The sequence below is a fragment of the Galeopterus variegatus genome, unplaced genomic scaffold (genome assembly GCF_000696425.1).
Source record: "Galeopterus variegatus unplaced genomic scaffold, G_variegatus-3.0.2 Scaffold3439, whole genome shotgun sequence".
Taxonomy (NCBI): Eukaryota; Metazoa; Chordata; class Mammalia; order Dermoptera; family Cynocephalidae; genus Galeopterus; species Galeopterus variegatus.
Window position 1 is genome coordinate 105,340 of NW_007729550.1, and position 21,040 is coordinate 126,379.

General features: G+C 36.7%; 1 protein-coding gene across 1 annotated transcript in view; it reads left to right on the forward strand.

Annotated features, from left to right (window-relative positions):
* The window catches only part of IL23R (interleukin 23 receptor), a 77,505-nt gene extending 59,497 nt beyond the window's left edge, over window positions 1-18,008 (forward strand). Inside the window, exons 8-11 of the mRNA XM_008585068.1 lie at window positions 2,763-2,852; window positions 5,340-5,442; window positions 14,536-14,626; window positions 17,257-18,008. Coding sequence (XP_008583290.1) covers window positions 2,763-2,852; window positions 5,340-5,442; window positions 14,536-14,626; window positions 17,257-17,913 — 941 coding nt within the window. The 3' untranslated portion in view covers window positions 17,914-18,008. The remainder of the gene's footprint in view (window positions 1-2,762; window positions 2,853-5,339; window positions 5,443-14,535; window positions 14,627-17,256) is intronic.
* Window positions 18,009-21,040: the final 3,032 nt, after the last annotated feature.

Genomic DNA, 21,040 nt, shown 5'->3' on the forward strand with positions numbered 1-21,040 from the left:
GTAGAGAGAAGAGCTGAAGAGATGATTTGGCATCTTCTCTAAGAAACAGATGGAATACATTACTGCTAGAACCAGGTCCTTTTGAGCAGATTTGATTACATTAGATTGGTATATGGTGGGCCAAAGAATGTGGTCACGTTATGCTTTAAGTTTTGCCCAAGAATAAGAAGCTACATTTCTTGTTTGAAACCACTCCAAATCCCTTGCAAACACATTGTCTTCTGTAAGGCTAACTCTAAAGTCCAATGTCAGTGTGTATAAGTCACACAAACATTCTTCCCAAATTAGAGATGATTTGGGTTTTCTGAGTATATTCAAGTATGTCCTGTGAGAGTAATAGACATAATTTATCATTCTGTTGCAGGGACAGAATTGTCCTATTATGGACATTACACCACAGATATTAAATAAGTAATGGAAATATCATGATGTTTTTCTGCACATTAGGCAATACACTGATGATTAGAGCTCATATAAATGTTTTTCGGTCATAAAGTCTCTGTGTGTGTGCATCATTCTCTGAATGTTTTGTATATTAAAATTCTATAAAATATTAATAGCAGGTGGATTAGGGTGATGGGGTTAAGGATGGCTCTTTTTTGCTCCTTTTTGTTTTTCCTGTTAAATTTTTTTCTCTATGGGCCGAGCCTGCGGCACACTCTGGAGAGTGCGGCGCTGGGAGTGCAGCAGCGCTCCCGCCGCGGGTTCGGATCCTATATAGGGATGACTGGTGCACTCACAGCGCTCACTGGCTGAGCGCAGTGCGGCCGGTCTCAAAAAAAAAAAATTTCTCTATTATAATTATTGCTTTTATAATGAAAAATGTTAAGCATGATTTAAAAAGAAATGACCTAGCCACTTGGTGGCAGTATGCCATGAAGAATGTAATCTATATGGCTTCATTTCAGTTCTATGCTTAAAAATTTTGTCTCTGGCTTGATTTCTTCTCTGACGATCTTGTTTATAAATTGCCTTATTTCAGTATCTGATTCTTTGTGAAATTACCTTCTGATAATTAAGACTCTCTTTTAAATGACTTTAATCTAATTTAAATTAATGCACATGGTTGGTTTCAAACTATGATAACAAGTAGATTGTAAAGGAAGATTATGTTTTTTCCCTATTAGGGCTAATAAAGCCCCAGTCAGATATGAAAATTATTTTTATGTGATGCAAATTAATAACTGAATTAAGTTTTATTGCCAAATAACCACCTGTAGTTTATACAACAGAATTACATTAACCTGTATTGATAACCAACAGCACCATATATTACTTTTAGATTAAAAAATGCTAATTTTAAAATAATAAAAGTAGAAACAAAAAACATAGCCACATATGTTATAAGCCCATGATTTTGCCAAGTTGAAAATTGTTACATTTTAATGTTATATTTTCGTTCTTAAAATTTCAAAATAATGTAGATGCAGACTCCTGTTGAGCTCCTTGAGAATGAACGTTGGCCTATAAAATACTAATTTAGATGAATAAACCTAATTGTTGGGCACTAGGGCATAGCCTTGTTCCCTCATAGTGTGAAGGAAACACATATCCAGGCAGCAAAAGAGATTCAGTGAAGCATTGAGAAACCAAAAAGAATTTCTGATTTGTCACAATTCCGGTCAGTGAAACATTTTTCTCTTGCTGTAGAGAAGCCAGAATAAAAACACAGGAAAGAACTCTTGGCTTTTCTCATGTTTTTATCTTCTAAAATCCCCTTCCCGTTGTTCTTACAAAACTATTCTTCAATTAAGTTTGTGCCTGCACCCGAATCAGCCTTTTTCAAAAGTTTCCAAAGACCTATAGGAGCCTTTACATTGGAAATGTATGATCCTTTTCTCAAAGATAGTCCATGGTCTGCATAGCTTATTATACAAGCCTGTGATACCTCAATGATAAGTACACCTCGAGTTGTGATTTCTCCCTGGTCCAAAAGTAATTTTTTATAAGAGAAGAATTTGAAAACTGAAATCAGAATGACTGAATAAACAGGACTTTTAGCATTGTCAGTGGGAGAACTGTGTCCTTGAAGTCACCTCTGGCAGCTTTTAATTATCAGAAAGGAGGAGCTGAACAAGGCCACTCCAGGACTCTTTTGAGTTCAGACTGGAGGCAAGTTCACTGCCAAGGCTGCTTACCCCACCTTGGTTGGAAGCTTTCATTTACAGTGTCCTGACAGCCTTTATGACCAGACAGGACTGGCCAGGATCCCTGCCAATGGGAAATGAGCAGAGAGAAGTCATTAATGACATTCCACCCCTGTATTACAACCCCAAAGTGTCTGCTAATCAAAATTGGGCTTCTTAGGAGGAGCCATGAGAGTGTAACAGTATCCCAAAGATTGTGCAGAGGCAAAAGTGACACATCTTGGAGGCTCTTAAGGAAATCTGAACTTTATTGCATCATCTGTTGGAAGGAATCAAGTAGAGACCAGTAATTGTGCATTTTCCTGGCTCAGTGAAATAAAACTCCTTGGTATTCATTGCCTAGAAGCCTCATGAAATTAGTGGACACACCTTGAAGTTTTCACAGACCCTGGGTAGTTTATAATTGTCCTTGCAGTGTTTCCTCCTTTGAGATTTAACCAATTAAATAGAAATAAAAAGACAGATACTTGACCATTGCTTTTATTCTATCTTTCAAGCCTATTAAAGTTACTGTTTTACTTTAATCATCTCTAACCAAGGGAAAAAAACTCTCAGGAAATTGGGGAACCTGAGTGAAAAATGTAAGAAGCTGACACTTTTTTCTTTTTGGTTAAGTTTTCCAGGTCATGCCAAAATCATTCCAACACGATACTCAGAATTCTGGGCTTGTATTTGCTTCCATCTTTAAAGGACACATTACTTCTGGTAAGAAAATACCTCTTAGGCTTTTTGAGTAGTCTTCAGTAATTGCCCATTTTAACCCTTCGTGCTGAAAAAAAAAAAAAAATCATGCCAGGCATAAGTAAGAAAATACCTCTTAGGCTTTTTGAGTAGTCTTCAGTAATTGCCCATTTTAACCCTTCGTACTGAAAAAAAAAAAATCATGCCAGGCATAAATTTCTGGATCATAAGATATGCCATATGCTTTCCATAGGAAAATAATCGACAAGGTACAAAGATCTGCTTAAAATCGAATTTAAGGAGTGGATTAGGTGGATATTGCTATATTTTGTAATGAGTTGGATACATTTTCATTCCAATAGGTACTAGGGCTCAAAATCCCAAAACTTCTTTTCAAAAACCCCCATTATTTGTCTATTATGTGCTAGAAGTTTTATATACATCATCTTTTTCAGTCTTTGAAACAATCTGGTGAGATGTGTTATGTATCTATTTTATAGATGAGAAAACTGAAGCTCAGAGAGGTAAGGAGCTCGTCCAGTGTCACACAGCTGCTAAGTGACAGACTGAGATTCAAATCCTTGGAAATCCTGAAGTTTATGCTCTTTCTCGTATACAAACCAGCTCCCATTTTATTTGTTTGTATGACTGAGTATTTTTCTATTGATCAGCATACCTGAATGTTTTAGGCATATATTTATTAGATCAGGTTGTGCAATGGGAAATATATAACTCTAAATAGAAAGATCAAATTAAAAACTTAATGCATGACTATTCACCACCGACCACTGTTAGACTATCTCCTTGCATAAAAATCTGGCAGGAATAGTATAAGAACTTCGGCATGTTGCACTAATGTTCTTTGCACATTTGTTTGCTTATTCAACAAATATTCATTAAGCAACTGCTATGTGCCAGGCACTTTTCTGGGCACTGGGGAATCAGCAGTAAAAAAAAAAAAATGAACAAAGCCCCCGTCTTCATGGAGCATCCATCCTAGATAGACAAGGGAGAAAAGCAACAAACAGAACAACAAGAAAAGTCAGATGGCAGTTAAGTGTAATACAGAAACATGAAGCAGGTAAGGGCACTCTGAATCTGTAGGTGTGAATCAATTATGATCCAAGTGCTTAGGTTCAGTACAGATCCCTAATTATAGATGCCTATTTAGACCTGCACCTTGATATTTCTGTGGGAATTGTGGAGGCTGGAAACTCAAGGCAGCTCTGTGAGATAGATATTATTATCTCTATTGTAAAGACTAGGAAAACTGAGCCTCAGCAAGTTTATAATTATGCCCTAAGGCCACAAAGCTGATAAGTGGCAGAGTTCAATTCAAACCTAGACATCTCAGGCTTCTTAGACCCCTTCACCCAGCACCAATGTTAACGGGATTCTCTATCCTCTTCCAGGCATTAATGCCCAAGGATGTGCTGCAGTCAGTACCCCCTATTAGTTGCTTAAAATGTTCAGCAATAGCTCTTTAGCCCTAGGACAATGCTAATTCCATATCCCACTGGGACTTTGGAGTTACCTAAAGCTATACAGGACCCTGCCTGCCACTTGACTTTAGGAGAGGGGCTGGGCAGTGTAGAGACCCCAAGTATAAGGTAGGTACAAGCATAAGGGAAATAACTAGGGAGGGAACAATACAGTGTCTGCCACGTGGTAAGTATTCAATAAACATTTACTGAAGGGAGGGAGGGATTGAGGAAGGAGGATGGAAGGGAGGCCAATGCCCAGCATGGTTCCAGAACAAATTCCAATAAGTCATGCCTCAGCTATCTTCTGTATTTGAAAATAGGGCTTTTTAAAATGCACCATGGAGAAAATGTGATGATCCTGGTAGGTAACACATGTTGAATAAAGTATATTAATTATTTAAAGATTTCAGGAGACCAATTCAACTTCAAAATGCAAGAAAGGCATTGTTTTTAAAATAAGTGTGATGCAAGATATATGGCAATTTTTCTTTCTTCCTTATAACATATATTGTTCTAAGTAGAGGGAATGTCCTTTCTCAGCAGGAAAAATTTATGAATAATCAATTTTAAATAATGATGACAAGTTACACATAAATTCTGTCTCACACAAAAGATTAAAAAAGCCCAAAAGCCTCAGCTATGATTGTGGCCAACCTTAGACCCTGTTGCAAGTAATTGGGAATTCTGACCTGTGTCGGACCAACCAAATGAGGTTCATCACTAAATGTATTTGTATAAAATATGTGTGCACAAGCTGACCACATTTGCTGGGGATGCACTTCTAGATATCCACTGATATCAGATACACGCAGCCAAATTTTCTCAAACACAAGGATGTTTCCTGGGGTATAGTCATGCAGTTTGGAAGAGCAGTTAGGGCCCAGGGTACAGGTTAATTTTGCTTCCCTCTTCCTCTTTTCCTTTGAGATCAATAATCTTCACTTTGAGCAGAGTAGAGAGAGCAATGATTCTGATATCACATGAATACTAATGCTTAGTTAAAATGATTTTTCTTTCCTTTCATTAGACAACAGGCAAGACATTGGACTTTTATTGGGAATGATCTTCTTTGCTGTTATATTGTCAGTTCTTTCCTTGACTGGGATATTTAACAGATCACTCCGAACTGGGTAAGATTTGTAGAATTTCTGTTTTCTTATTGAGACTATATATATTCACCATCAAAATGTAGTCAATTCAGTTACTTACTAGAAAGTTCCATTAACTTTTTTATTCAGAAAAAAGAAAATAAAAGGAGCAATGTTTAATGAGTACCTACCCGTGCCATGCTCTTTACAAATGTCATTCATTTAGTCCTTAAAGTGACCCTGCCAGAAAAGCTCCATGGCCTGTTTTTCAGATGACTTAAATGAGGCTTAGAGAGGCTAAATCCTCAGCCAAGGTCACTGAGCACGATGCCAGGAGTCCAGGCACAGCTGATATCTAAGCCCATGTTTTCTCCTTTATTACATACACAGCCTTTCCATTGTGCCTCAGGATTATCTACAGCACCTGGGTTCCTGAGCATGGTTAAATCATAACCTGCCTTGGCTCCTTAGCCATACAAATCGGCTGAATCAGTGTGAAGACAAGTGTGGTAACATTTGAATTTGCCGTTCTGTTACCAGATTTGTGTTGGTATTTCAGCATCCAGCCCCAGAGCCCCTTCTCCTTGGCCTCCGTCAATCAGTTTTTTTCCCCCTATATGCTATCAGTAAAATCTATGCCTAGTTACTGAAAATGAGATGTTGAGGAGAGCAAGGCCTTTGATTTTTCTAAATTTTACTAGATGCATCGAGTATTTCCAATCTGTTAATAGACTAGAGTTGTTTAATATGGCAGTCTCCCAGTACATTCAATTACTCACAAAATTTGACACATGGATGTGCTTTGCCAAATTGGCACCAAGTTTCTCTTTCTTGCCATCACTTGCTTATGAGATAATCTTTCTTTTAAATTTATAACCAAAATGCAGTAGAAAGATTTTAAATGAGCTATTCTAAATAAAGCACACTAATGATTTCTTATCTACATAGGCTTTTTCCTCAGAACTTAAGTAATATTTCAAAATTTAAATTATCCATTAATAAACATATCCCTAACACCGTTGTGAGATAGGCAGACTAATATGGAATTTTAATTTTGGTTGTTTTAAAATATACTTGATTATAAAATCCCTTGAAATATCTTAATGTTCAATATCTTAATACCCCATAAAAATACTTATATTAGTATTTGTGTTATTATCCAAAGATGTCTTGGTGTATTTTAAATAACATTAAGTGATTAGTGAATTTTTAAATAGCATTCTTTGTTACTAAGAATAACCTAAAAACTAAGTTTCAGTTGGTCATTATCCAAAGATGTCTTGGTGTATTTTAAATAACATTAAGTGATTAGTGAATTTTTAAATAACATTCTTTGTTACTAAGAATAACCTAAAAACTAAGTTTCAGTTGGTCATGACAAACAAGGCAGTACAACAATTCTTTGTGTATTTAATTATTTAAATAAGTACTCTTTTTAAAATAGATAAAATAAAAAGAGATAATTCCAATATAACTATTTTACGTTTGAGCAGATACTGTTATTTAATAAAATTATATATTATTTATAAAGGCCTTATTTTGGAAACAGAACTGGACAAGGGAGGGCAAAGCATTTTAAATATAATGAATCCAAGAGTAGGTAAATATAATAAATATGTTCTTATTGTATCAGCATGCTATATAAAAACTTTACTACAATGGCATGAACTTACTAATTTGGTGTAATTGTAAATATAGAAAAAGAGTGTGAATTAGTAAAAAAACTGAATTATAAAACATCGTATAAATATGTGTAAAGAAATTATTTTTAAGGGCTGGCCTGTGGCTCACTTGGGAGAGTGTGGTGCTGATAACACCAAGGCCACAGGTTTGGATCATTATATAGGGATGGCCGGTTTGCTCACTTGGGTGAGCGTGGTGCTGACAACACCAAGTTAAGGGTTAAGATCCCCTTACTGGTCATCTTAAAAAAAAAAAAAAAATGAAAGAAAGAAATTATTTTTACCCTAAAGTTGAAGGTCAGATTGGGCTAGCAGAGTGTATTCAGCCATCTCGGTTGTTACTTAGTAAAAATTCTTAGAAAACCCACTTAAAGAGATAAATACAGTAGATCTGTTGTTAAGGGGTGGGTTCTCTTGATAACATGTAAAAATGTGCTTGAAATCAGTTTAGTCTCTTAATTCAGGGTACGACCTGTTTCATTTGCACTGTCAATACAGAAAATGCTTTTAAACACAGTGGCAGTGCCAAGGTAGCTTGGGGGAAGGAGGAAGTGGGACATTTATGGCTTCTCTCTCTTCTTTCTATCACCCACCCCATCCCGGTGATCCTTACTAAGCACACAGTCTAAGTAAAAACCAGTTCTCACTGTGCCACACAAAAGCAAGACAAATTCCCCAGCCTCATACTCCATCCACATAAAGTTTAGAGCCACCACTATCATAGCAACTCTATTTGGAATAATTACGAAATTCAGAATTATAGGAGCTTGGATTATAGGATTTCATCGTATAACTTTCTCTTCCTTAATATTGTGCAGTTAATTTTCTTGGAAAGTTGTACAGAAATATCCCTTAAGGTTTTCTTTCTTTTTTTCTTTTATTGAAACATAAATTGATCATACATATTGGTAATATAGAGAGTTGACTATCAGTACTTGTTTAAAATATGTGATGATCAAATCAAGATAATTAGCATATTCATCATTACAATATGTAATCATTTTTATGTCCATTAACCAATTTCTTGATGACCTCCTTCCCCATCCCCCTTTCCCACCTCCAATAACAAGAGATCTGTTCTCACTTTCTGAAAGTTCAATGTATTATTGTAATTATTGTAATTATTTTCTTTCTTTCTTTCTTTCTTTCTTTCTTTCTTTCTTTCTTTCTTTCTTTCTTTCTTTCTTTCTTTCTTTCTTTCTTTCTTTCTTTCTTCTTTCTTTCTTTTTCTTTCCTTCTTTCCTCACACTTATGAGTGAGGAAATGCAGTATTTCTTTTTTTGTGAGGGCATGTTGTATTTCTCTTTCTGTGCCAGGCTTATTTCACTTAACATAATTTTATCCAAGCTCATCCATGTTGCTGCAAATGGCAGAATTTCATTCTTTTTTATGGCTCAGTAGGATTCCAGTGTGCACATATACTCCATTTTCCTTATCCAGTCATCCAGCGATGGACATTTAGGTTGGTTCCATAACTTGGCTATTGTGAATAGAGCTGTAATAAGCATGTGACTACAGATATCCCTTTGACACAATGATTTCCGTTCATTTGGGTATATACCCAGTAGTGGGATTACTGGATTGTATGGTAGTTCTTTCTATCTGTAGTTGTTTGAGAAACCTCCATACTGTTTTGCATAAAGGCTGGACTAATTTACTGACTAATCCCACCAACAGTGTAGAAGGGTTCCCCTTTCTCCACATCCTGACCAGCATTTGTTATTCTTAGTCTTTTTGGTAACAGCCAGTCTAACTGGGGTGAGATGATGTCTAAAAATGGTTTTGATTTGTATTTCCCTGATGCTTAGGGATGTTAAATATTTTTTTCATGTACCTGTTGGTCATTTGTATGTCTACCTTTGAGAAATGTCTATTCAGCTCCTTTACCCATTTTTTAATGAGATTATTTGGGTTTTTACTGTTAAGTTGTTGGAGTTCCTTATGTATCCTGGATATTAATCCCCTGTTGGATGTATAGTTTGCAAATATTTTCTCCCATTCTGTAAGTTGTCTTTTCATTCTGTTGATAGTTTCCTTTGCTGTGCAAAACCATTTTAGTTTGATATAATTTCATTTGTTTATTTTTCCTTTTGTTGCCTGTGCGTTGGAGGTCTTACTCATAAAGTGTTTGCCCAATCCTACATCCTGAAGTGTTTCCCCTATATTTTCTTCTAGGACTTCTATACTTTCAGTCCTTATATTTAAGTCTTTAATATATTTTGAGTTGATTTTGGTATATGGTGAGAGGTACAGGTCTAATTTCATTCTTCTACATGTGGATATCCAGTTTTCCCAGCACCATTTGCTGAAGAGGCTATCCTTTCACTAATGTATGTTCTTGGTGCCTTTGTCAAAGATCAACTGGCTGTAAGTGCATGGATTGATATCTGGCTTCTCTATTCTGTTCCATTGGTTCATGTGTCTATTTTTATGCCAGTACCATGCTGTTTTGATTACTATGGTTCTGTAGCATAATTTGAAGTCAGCTAGTGTAATGCCTCCAGCTTTATTTATTTGTTTTTTGCCCAAGATTGCTTTGGCTATTCAGGGTCTTTTGTTTTATATGAATGTTAGGATTGTTTTTTCCATTTCTGTGAAGAATATCATCGGTATTTTGATGGGGATTGCATTGAATCTGTAGATCACTTTGGGTGGTATGGATATTTTCACAATGTTAATTCTTCCAGTCCATGAGTATGGAATGTCTTTCCATCTTTTGGTATCCTCTTTAATTCCCTTCGGCAGTGATTTGTAGTTCTCATTGTAGAGAACTTTCACCTCCTTTGCTAAACTTATTCCTAGATATTTTGCTTTTTCAGTGCGGTATTTTGATGGGGATTGCATTGAATCTGTAGATCACTTTGGGTGGTATGGATATTTTCACAATGTTAATTCTTCCAGTCCATGAGTATGGAATGTCTTTCCATCTTTTGGTATCCTCTTTAATTCCCTTCGGCAGTGATTTGTAGTTCTCATTGTAGAGAACTTTCACCTCCTTTGCTAAACTTATTCCTAGATATTTTGCTTTTTCAGTGACTATTGTAAATGGGCTTGCTTTCTTGATTTCTTTTCCTGCTAGTTCATTGTTGGAGTATAAAAACACTATCGATTTTTGTTTATTGATGTTGTATCCTGCAACTTTACTGAATTCATTTATCAGTTCTAAGAATTTTTTGGTAGAGTCTTTATGTTTTTCTATATATAGAGTCATGTCATCTGCAAATAGGGTCAATTTGACCTTTTCTTTTCCAATTTGGATGCTCTTTATCTCTTTCTCTTGCCTGATTGCTCTGCCAAGTACTTCCAATACTATGTTAAATAGGAGTGGTGAGAGTGGGCCTCCTTGTCTTATTCCTGTTCATTCTGGATGATGTTGGCAGTGGGTTTGTCATATATGGCTTTTATTGTGTTGAGATACTTATCTTGTACAACCAGTTTGTTGAGAGTCTTTATCATGAAAGGATGTTGAATTTTCTCAAATGCTTTTCCTGCATCTGAGATGGTCAGATGATTTTGTCCTTGATATTGTTGATGTGGTGTATCACATTTATTGATTTGCACATGTTGAACCATTCTTGCCTCCCCAGGATGAATCCCATTTGATCATGATGCATGCTCTTTTTGATGTGCTGCTGTAGTCTGTTTGCTAATATTTTGTTGAGGATTTTTGCATCTATATTCTTCAAGATGTTGGTTGTAGTTTTCTTTTTTTGTTGTTGTATATTTGTCTGATTTTGGTATGAAGGTAATGCTGGCCTCATAGAATGAGTTTGGGAGAATGGCCTCTGTTTCTATTTCTTGGAAAAATTGGTATAATTCTTCTTTAAAGGTTTGGTAGAATTCATCAGTGAAGCTATCTGGTCCTTGGCTTTTCTTTGTTGGAAGACTGCTGATTTCTGCCTCAATCTTTTTGCCTTTTATAGGTCAGCTCAGGTTTTCCATTTCTTCTTGGATCAGTCTTGGTAGTTTGTATGTGTCTGGAAATTTATCCATTTCCTCCAGATTCCCAAATTCGTTGGTGTATAGTTTTTCATAATAGTCTCTAAATAGTCTCTGTATTTCTGTGTCAGTTGTGATGTCTCATTTTCATTTCTGATTTTTGTTATTTGGTCATTTTCTTTTTCAAGTTAGTTTGGCTAATGGTTTGTCTATTTCGTTTATCTTCTGAAAAAAAACAAGTTTTGTTTTATTGATCTTTTGTATCATTTGGGGGTCTTTATTTCACTTAGTTCTGCTCTGATCTTAATTATTTCTGTCTGTCTACTAATTTGGGGATTGAATTGTTGGTGCTTTTCTAGTTCTTTGAAGTGTAACATTAGGTTGTTTAAATGAAGTCTTTCTATTCTTTTGATGTAAATATTTATTGCAATGAACTTCCCTCTTAGTACGCTTTTGCAGTATCCCACAGGCTTGGTAAGTATGATGTGTCTTTATTTTCATTAGTTTCAAGAAATTTTTTGATATCCTGTTTAATTTCTTCTTGGACCCATATGTTGTTTAATTTCCATGTATTTGTATTGTTTCCAAGTTTTGCTTGTTATCGATTTCTAGTTTTAATCCATTATGTTCTGAAAAAGATACTTGAAATTATTTCAGTTTTTAAAAAATTTGTTGAGTCTCAATTTGTGACCTAATATGTGATCTATCTTGGAGAATGTTGCATGTGCTGATGAAAAGAATATGTATTCTATAATTGTTGGATGAAATCTTCTGTAGATGTCTGCCAAGTTCAATTGCTCTAAAGTATAGTTTAAATCCTGTGTTTCTCTGTTAATTTTGTTACCTAGATGATCTGTCCAATGTTGAGAGAGGTCCCCACCATCATATTGGGGTCTATCTCTCTCTTAAGGTCTAATAGTATTTGCTTTATATATCTGGGTGCTCTGATGTTGGTCGCATACATACTTATGATTGTTATGTCTTCTTGCTGGATAGATTCCTTTATCATTATATAATGCTCTTCTTTGTCTCTTTTTATACTTTTTGGTTTAAAGTCTACTTTATCTGACATAAGAATAGCTACTCCTGCTCATTGTTGATTTCCATTTGTGTAGTATATCTTTTTCTATCCCTTCTCTATTAGTCTGTGTGAGTCTTTACAGGTGAGGTGGGTTTCTTGTAGGCAGCATGCAGTTTGGTCTAGTTTTTTAATCCATTTGGCCAATCTATGTATTTTGAGTGGGGAATTCAATCCATTTACAGTTAGGGTTGTCATTGAAAAGTATTGTCTTACTCCTGGGATTTAATTGATATTTGTGTGGTTGTTTTAAATATCTTTTTTTGTGTTTATTTTAAATATCTTTTATTGTTTGTCTTTGGTGTTCATTGTTTTTTTGAAGTGGTAAGATATAGTTTCTTTCTCTTTCTCATTTAACATATCCTCTCTGCAAATGGAATTTGTCCTTTTTCATATTCATGGTGGCGATTATCATTTTTTGGATTCCAAATGCAGGACTCCCTAAAGGATTTGTAGGGCTGGTCATGTGTTGATGAACTCCCACAGTTTTCTTTTGTCTGGGAAGTATACTATTTCTACTGCATATCTGAAGGATAGCCTTGCTGTGTATAGTATTGTTGTCTGGCAGGCTTTTTCTTTTAGTGTTGAATGTAACGTCCCATTCACTTCTGGCCTGTAGGGTTTCTACTAAGAAGTCTGCTGTTAGTCTGATAGAGACTCCCTTATAGGTGACTTGATGTTTTTCTCCTGCTGTTTTTAGAAACCTCTCTTTGTCTTTGACTTTTGGGAATTTGACTATAATGTATTTCAGAGAGGACCTTTTTGGATTGAACCTGTTTGGGGATCTTTGAGCCTCCTTGATCTGGAAGTCCATATCACTCCTGATGCCTTGGAAATTTTCCACTATTATTTCATTGGATAGGTTTTCAATGCCTTTTCCTTGCTCCTCTCCTTCTGGACCACCCATGATTTAAGGTGCACTTAAGGTTGTCTGATAGCTCTCATAGATTTTCTTCATTTTTTGATTCTCTATTCTTTTTTGTTTTTTTCTGCTTGGGTTATTTTGAAAAGACTGTCTTCGAGATTGGAAATTCTTTCTTCCACTTGCTCTATCCAGCTGCTTAAACTCTCTGTTGTAGTTTTAACTTTGTTTAATTTGTTCTTCAGTTCCAGGAATTCTGCTACATTCTTTTTTTAACATATTTATCTCTTTGTAAATTTCCTCTTTTATGGTGTGGATTTTTTTCCTCATTTTGTTGTGTCTTCTATCAGGGTCTTTTTGTATCGCACTGGGTTGCCTTAAGATTGTTGCGCATAATTCCTTTTCAGATAGTTCAAAGATTTCCTGCTGTTTGGGGTCTGGTATTCATGAATTATTATATTCCTTTGGTGGCGTAATATTTTCTTATTTTTGTATTTCTAGCATCCCTACTTTGATGTCTGGTCATCTGGTAGACTTGCTTCTTCTACTATTCTGAAGTGGCTTTTGAAGAGAGAGACTCCCTCTTGTAGACTTGTTTTATATTGACCACTGGGTAGGTGTTTTAGTTTGTGTTCTGGGTAGACTCAATACTGTAGTCTCTGTATGGTTACTTCAGCTGTATTCATCATTGAAGTTGTCTGTGAGTGCCTCTGTGGCTTAGCAACTGGGCACTTAGTGAATCTTTACTCTTTCCTGTTTCCTCCTGTCTGGCAAAATACAGGAACACCTGGATCTGAGTGAGGTGAAGCTGGTGGCACCTGGGCTGTGCATCGACAGTAGCAGTGGCAATGGCTGTGGTGGGGAGGTAGACCAACTGCTAAGTAGGGAGAAGGTGGCTGCAGCTGCATTGTTCTGGGGCTGGACAATGCTAGCTGCACCTGGCAGATGTGGGCAGGTGGTAGGAGGCTGCTTGGTGGAGGGCACTGGTGGCTTCAGATGTGGTTGCAGCTGCATGTGGTGGGTCCACATGGCAGGGGATGCCAGCAGCTGCGGCTGCTGCTGTGGCTGTGAGTGGTGGGGGCCACACACCCTTAAGTTTTTCAAACTTTCCCTCATTGACACTTCTGCTTACAATGGTTGCTATTTTAACATGTGTACAGTTTCACTACCAGGGTGGTTCTCACACTTATCTTATCTAGAGTGAGTGTTTTGAAATGTTCCTGCTCATTAGAAAGAGGCAGATGACTTCTGCTTACAATGGTTGCTATTTTAACATGTGTACAGTTTCACTACCAGGGTGGTTCTCGCACTTATCTTATCTAGAGTGAGTGTTTTGAAACGTTCCTGCTCATTAGAAAGAGGCAGATGATTAGAGACAAGGAAAATCTGACAAAAGGTAAATTAACTTTCCAGTTAACTTTCTTTAAGTAAGAGATAGAACCTTAGTACCTGCATCAGGAAGTTTGATTTTTATTATGTATTCCATTCTCATTGACTTCCTAAACTCCTATATGATTACCTGCACCAATCCTAAAGTAACATGCTTCTTCTAATGTGTCATTTTTCTTTTTTAGAATTAAAAGAAGAATCTTGTCGCTAATACCAAAGTGGCTTCATGAAGATATTCCTAATATAGAAAACAGTAATGTTGTGAAAATGCTACAGGTAACCAAACACCATCAAATAAAAACTGAGTGGCAATTGAGACCAAAAGTGCAGTCTAATAATTAAAGTAGAATTTCCATTCAAGTAAATATATGTGTATACATATTAAAATAATTATATATGTATGTTGAAACAAAGTTGTACATATTTCAAACCCTACTTAAAATATATGAAAGAATGGAGGTAAGGAAAGAAAAAAGAGAAGAAAAAAATTCCTATTCAAAAGAGAATAGTGAAGTGAAAGATTGTGGGCCAGGTGCCAGGATCACTTGGTGATCAAGCAATTGGCAGATGTCTTTAGAGACAAAGGAAGGAGAGAATAAAAGCTCAATGAAATGAGCCTCAAAACTCAAAGGGACTTCTGTTTTACATGAGATGGAGAAGTAGGTAGAGCTCAAGGAGGGCACAACTTCATTCTTTAGATGAAATTGGGCACAATCAGGGTGGTATGGCCATAGACAACTTCATTCGTTACACCCAGTGGAATTTGAGAAAGTAAAGTGAGAGGACCGTGGGAAGATGTTGTTACCAGGGATGGGCCAGGTTTCCATGTCAGCAAAGAAGAGAAGGGTGTGAACCAGGAAGACCCTGAGGATACAGGGGACTTTTCTGGTTATGGAGGAGGGTAAGGGTCTGCCATGAGCATTCCTGCTACTTTCCTGCACTCTGCTAGGCTGTCAAGGGGTTCAAAACCCAGTCAGTGGCACAGGCAGATCATCCAAACATTTCAATGAAGCGAAGTAAGTGCAGTGACAGAAATGAGCCCAAACATTCCATGGGAGTAGAGAGGAAACACACTGAAAGAGGAGAGGAAGTTGCTCAGGAGAAAGAAAGAACACTCAAAGAAGGGACAAGATGAGCAAAGGTACAGAGGTGAGAACAGCATGATGAAGTGTTTGTAAAGCAAATAAAAGTGGCTCCTTTCGAAGCTCTGATGAGCTCATTAATTAACACTTTCCCCAGCCTCACAGCATTTGAACAAAGGTTCCTAGTAAACCATTTGTCAACAGAACAAAGTTAGAGTTCCGCCACACAAGATCTTCTTTGGTCTGATCCCTCTCACCATTCCAGCATTATTCCAGCTTCTCCTCACTCAGGATTTTCAATAAAGCAACCCTCGACATGCTGTGTGTGCCCAAGCCTGGCAAGCTCCCTAGGGAGCCTGGGCCTGAAGAAAATCTGAATGATACTTCACACAACTTTATTTGAGATCTTCTTTGCCAAACTCCCCTACTATTCTAGGCTCCTGGAATTAAAGGTGAACCTTAGCGTTTCCTTCAGATGAGGTTTTGTTTTCTGCCCAAGAGACTAAGGAGTGGTGTCTTAGTTTGCTTGGGCTGCTATGACAGAATACCATACAGTGGGTGGCTTAAATGAGAAACATTTATTTCTCACAGTTCTGGAGGCTGAAAAGTCCAAGATAAAGGTCCCAGCCAATTCAGTTCCTGGTGAGGGCCATCTTGCAGAAGGCTGCCTTGTCAAATGGCAGAGAGAGATCATCTCTCTCCTGTATCTTCCTCACTAATCCCATTCATGAGGGCTCCACCTTGTGAACTAATTACTTCCCAAGGACCTTACCTCCAAATAACATCACATTGGCTTCAACATATGAATTTGGGGGGAGAGGGACACCAACATTCAGTCCATAAAAGGTGGCTGTAATTCAGGCCGGCCCATGGCTCACTGGGTGAGCGTGGTGCTGACAACACCAAGTCAAGGGTTAAGATCCCCTTACTGGTCATCTTTTAAATTAAAAAAAAAAAAAAAAGAAATCACAACAATTTAAACTTATGGGAAAAAAAGTTTCTATAACTTAAAAATGTGTGGAAATACAATACTTTTCCAAAAAAATTTTATGTGGTACATAAGCAAAACAGAAGACTATTGCTCTTAAGGTAACAGAAAAGAAACTGAGTCAAGGGCCGGCCTGTGGCTCACTTGGTAGAGTGCGGTGTTGATAACACCAAGAAAAAAAAAAAAAAAAAAAAAAAAAAAAAAAAAAGGTGGCTATGATTTCATAATTGTGGTTGGGTGGGAATTATATGCCCTGGTAAGCCAGCCATCCATGAAAGCTTCGAGTCCATTTCTTGCCCAGGAAAGTCACTAGGCTAAAACCTTCACCCAGCCTCCTGATCATCATAGACATGTCTAAATTGTGAGTAGCTATAAACCTTTAGAACTCAGCACAACTTCATTTTCAATATGCAAGCAAAATAGAATTCTCCCTCCTTTTTTGTATTTAAGCAACAAAGTATTTTCTTGTAGTAAGGGTCCATAATACTAAGATATACTCCAACACATTCCAAAGTACAACTTTTAAAAGGCCCTCAAATAATATGCAAGACTCTTCTTTCTCTTTAAAACTTTTAAACCAAGAAATGTGCTTAAGACATGGATTGTTTTTATTATTCCTTTACTTTAGTCTCCTCGTGGGAGAATTTAATAAAGATTTGGAAACAAGAAGAATAACAAAATACAAAAGGAGGAAATCATATGAGAAGATAAACAACATGAGAAAGAGCAGGGGGAGAGGAAAGTTGAGGGAAAGCAAAATGCCAGTTTTTATTCAATTTTCCAGTTGGCTGCTTTACATGCCTTTTGTAAAATATAACAATGTCTTTCTTTCCTAGGAAAAAAGTGAATTTATGAATAGTAATTCCAATGAGCAGGTCCTCTATGTTGATCCCGTGATTACAGAGATACAAGAAATCTTTCTTCCAGAAGAACACAAACCCACAGACTACCAGAAGGAAAAGAATGCAGGATCCCTGGAGTCAAGAGACTGCCTGCAAAAGTCACTATTCACCGATACTACAGTTGTGTATATTCCTGATCTCAACACTGGATATAAACCCCAGATTTCAAATTTTCTTCCTGGGGGAAACCATCTCAGCAATAATGATGAAACCCCTTCCTCAACTCTTAATCCTCCAGTTGATTCCTTAGACCTGGAAAAGAATGCCAGGTTAAAAAAATACACTAATTTTGCTTTTTCTGTCTCAAGTATGAATTTGCTTAGCAACACACTATTACTTGAAGAATTAAGCCTCATTTTAAATCAAGGAGAATGCAGTCCTGCTGACATACAAAACCCAATACAGGGAGAAACTACCATGCTTGTGGAAAACAGTTCACCCAATGAAACTATTCCAGAACAGACTCTGTTGCCCGATGAATTTGTCTCCTGTTCAGGGATCATGAATGAGGAGCTGCCATCTGTTAATTCTTATTTCCCACAAAATATTTTGGAAAGCCACTTCAATAGGATTTCATTCTTGGAAAAGTAGAGTTGTGTGGTCAAAATCAATGTGGGAAAGTTGCCTTGCAATTGGAAGTTGGATCTTGCCCTCTGTAGAAATTTAATTCTGCCTCAATTTTAAAAGTTAGAGAATTTAGATCCAAAAATGGAACATGCTTCATGGTCAGAAAAAGGCGACATTATTAAGGATATTTCCTGTAGTTTTTATAAAGTATCAACCATTTCCTCTTATTGAAAGGAGCAGGACAGCTCTGTCATATAAAGAAAGAATAAATAATATGAAATATGTAGTAGTGAAATAAATGCCAAGAGCATCTCTTTAAAATAAAAACATTAATATTTGCTTGAAAAGGGAGAAGCAAGTTTAATTTTTATCTTACCACTTAAAATTCTCTTGAGTAGGTAAAATATAGCTCAAACAACAAAGTGAGTAAAGAATAGAAACAGAGGAGCACTTAATTAACAGGTTTGCTGTATTACTTTTTCCATTACTTTCCATTCAGGTATTAGGGACTTGATCTTTCCTGAGTGTGACTGTGGACTATGAGAGCTGAAATCGTGAGGTTGCTGTCTTCATTCAAGTTAAGAGTAATGGCATTGTTCTCCCGTGGCATAGTTGGTATGTTATTTACACTATAGTAGAATCTATGAAAGGTAGCAGATGCAGGATCAGCAAGACATAATTTTTTTGTTGCTATCAATTATATATTAGATATGTGTCAGAAAATTATTGTTAAAATAGGTATTTGTCCAAATCTGGGGTGGCAAATACTTGCCACACCTGCCATTGCCCCATAGTTTGTGTCTTCTGCAGACATCACTAGCTGATTACCACATGCCTTTCTGCTGAGCTCTCTGGTCACCTCAGAATCCTCTCAATGCATGCTCCTGATGGCCGAGGGACTGGGACTAGAGATGAAATCTATCTGCCAACCAGGTCAATATTGAAGAGTGAATGATCTTAAAAATATGAAATGCATATTTTAACCTGAGAAAAGGTATCCAGCAGACTTCTCTATTCTGATTAATTTTTATCAAGTAGATATTTTTCTAATCAGAGTAATTTGAAAATAGAGTAGATCATCTACTGAATTTCTCCTCTAACAGTTGTCAACAATAATAACATACTCAAATTTAATAGTTTGATTTTATTATAACAAATCAAGCAGTTAAGCAAAAAAGAACTAGTTGCCTACTATGTGTTTAGCACACGAAGAAGCTATTTTGACTTTTTTTAAAATTAAAAAAACTACTAAAAGCAGTTTTATTGTCATTAAGTGTCCACATATAGAGGATGACCACACATCCTAGTCTGTTTTCTTTCTTGTCCATTGTCCCAGTTTTAATTATGATCAGTGAGTGCCCTCTTTCACTCTCCAAAGCATATTTGGATGATAAATCATATGGTCGCTCTATCTATGAAGACTGTTTAAGTCCAGCATATCAGTAGAATTACAGAATACATCTTTTTTGGATTGACAATTCCCTTCATTTTACTTTTTATCATTTACTAAAGCCATTTTGCTCCAAAATGAAGCATTACTATTCACAATGTAAAAAACTTATTCTGTGCTATAAAATTCTATTCTGTTTATCCTAAAATACAAGGGGACTTGAAAAAGTTTGTGGAAAAATAGAATTAAAAGATTAAAAAAATAATGCAAATCTTTCCATGAACTTTTTGTAGTATGTAGATATATGTATATTTCCATGAAATATATATATATATATTTTGAAGTATGTCTATATCTGTCATACTTCACATATTCTGAAAGGAATATATTTTAAATCATTAATGAAATGCTAATGTTAAATAGCATTGTAAACGCTATTGACTTAGTGACTTGTAAATTATCATATGCCTTTGCTTTATTCTTCTCCAAAGGAAAAATCATAATGAAGCAAAGAGGCAGGTAGTATATGAGATAGAAATAACAAAAGAATAAGATAAATCTTTGATGTTTACCAGCCTGATAGGGACATCTGTTAACACATGAAAATATTTCCATAGTGTGCTTCACCATAATTGTAAGCTATTGCACGTCAAAAAAGCATTTGTCAGGCTGAAAGGATTATAGCATTATTTGATCTTCTGCAATGCTTCCCCTGCAGTGAGTGCCTCCTTGAGAACTTCTCCTTCCGACCCCCTGGAGTGGAAGGGGGCTGCTTTCTTTTCCTATGGTGTCTTCCCCACACCCACTTCACTATTCAGCATGGAGGACACACATCTGTGCCATTAGCCCTTGTAGGTCCCAATGGACTAGAAATTGAGGCTTTGCCTGCCATGGCAGCAGTGTACCTGCCATTGCCCCAACACATGGGGAAATTTTCAACTCCTTTGTCACAATGCAACCTTGGTAAATAGGCAAGGGTTTTCTTTCTATAAAATCATTTTTTTCAACAAGGATTCATTGAACTATCGAATGCTTCTACTATGTGTGAGGCACTTTGAGGGATATGGATCTTAACAAAACCAGCTAAGTCCCTGCAGCTTCAGGGTGTATATTCTAGGGGCAAGAGACAGACATTAAATAAGTGAGAACAAGTCATTGCCACATTTTAGTTGGGAAAGTGTAGGGGAAGGGAATGCAGAGAAGCAGAAAAAAATAAAGAGGGAAAATAGTAAATAATAATAAGTGCTGTGTAGAGAGGTAAAATAGGATAAAACGGTGGAGAGCAATTTGATGGCCACTTTCCACTGGAGAGTTGGGAAAGATCTCCCCGAGGAAGTGGCATTGACATTGGCATCTGCATCTCAGGGAGGGGCCATCATGTGAGAATCAGCTTTCCTTCTGTAGAAAAATTCTTGAGTGGCCAATGTCTTTACTTTCTCTCCTGTACAAATGGCCCCTAACTATCCCTTCCACTCCCACCCCTGCCTTCACCTTCTTCAGCCAGAATTTTCTGTAGATTCTGGGGATGGGCATGTATCTTTTCCTCTAGTTCTTGGACCTATTATTAACTTTCTTTCTCTGAGTCTTACAATCTTTGTAAGTTGCCGATTCCTTAGTGAGCATGTCTTTCTTGTCCGTGTGGGTTAAGGGGAAGGAGGAAGAGAGAGAGAGAGAGAAAGCCTCTCAAGGTAATATTCAGAGGGAGAAAGGGGAGAGAAATACAAAGAAAGGAAGGCAGATTAATAGGAATGCTGAAGGAAA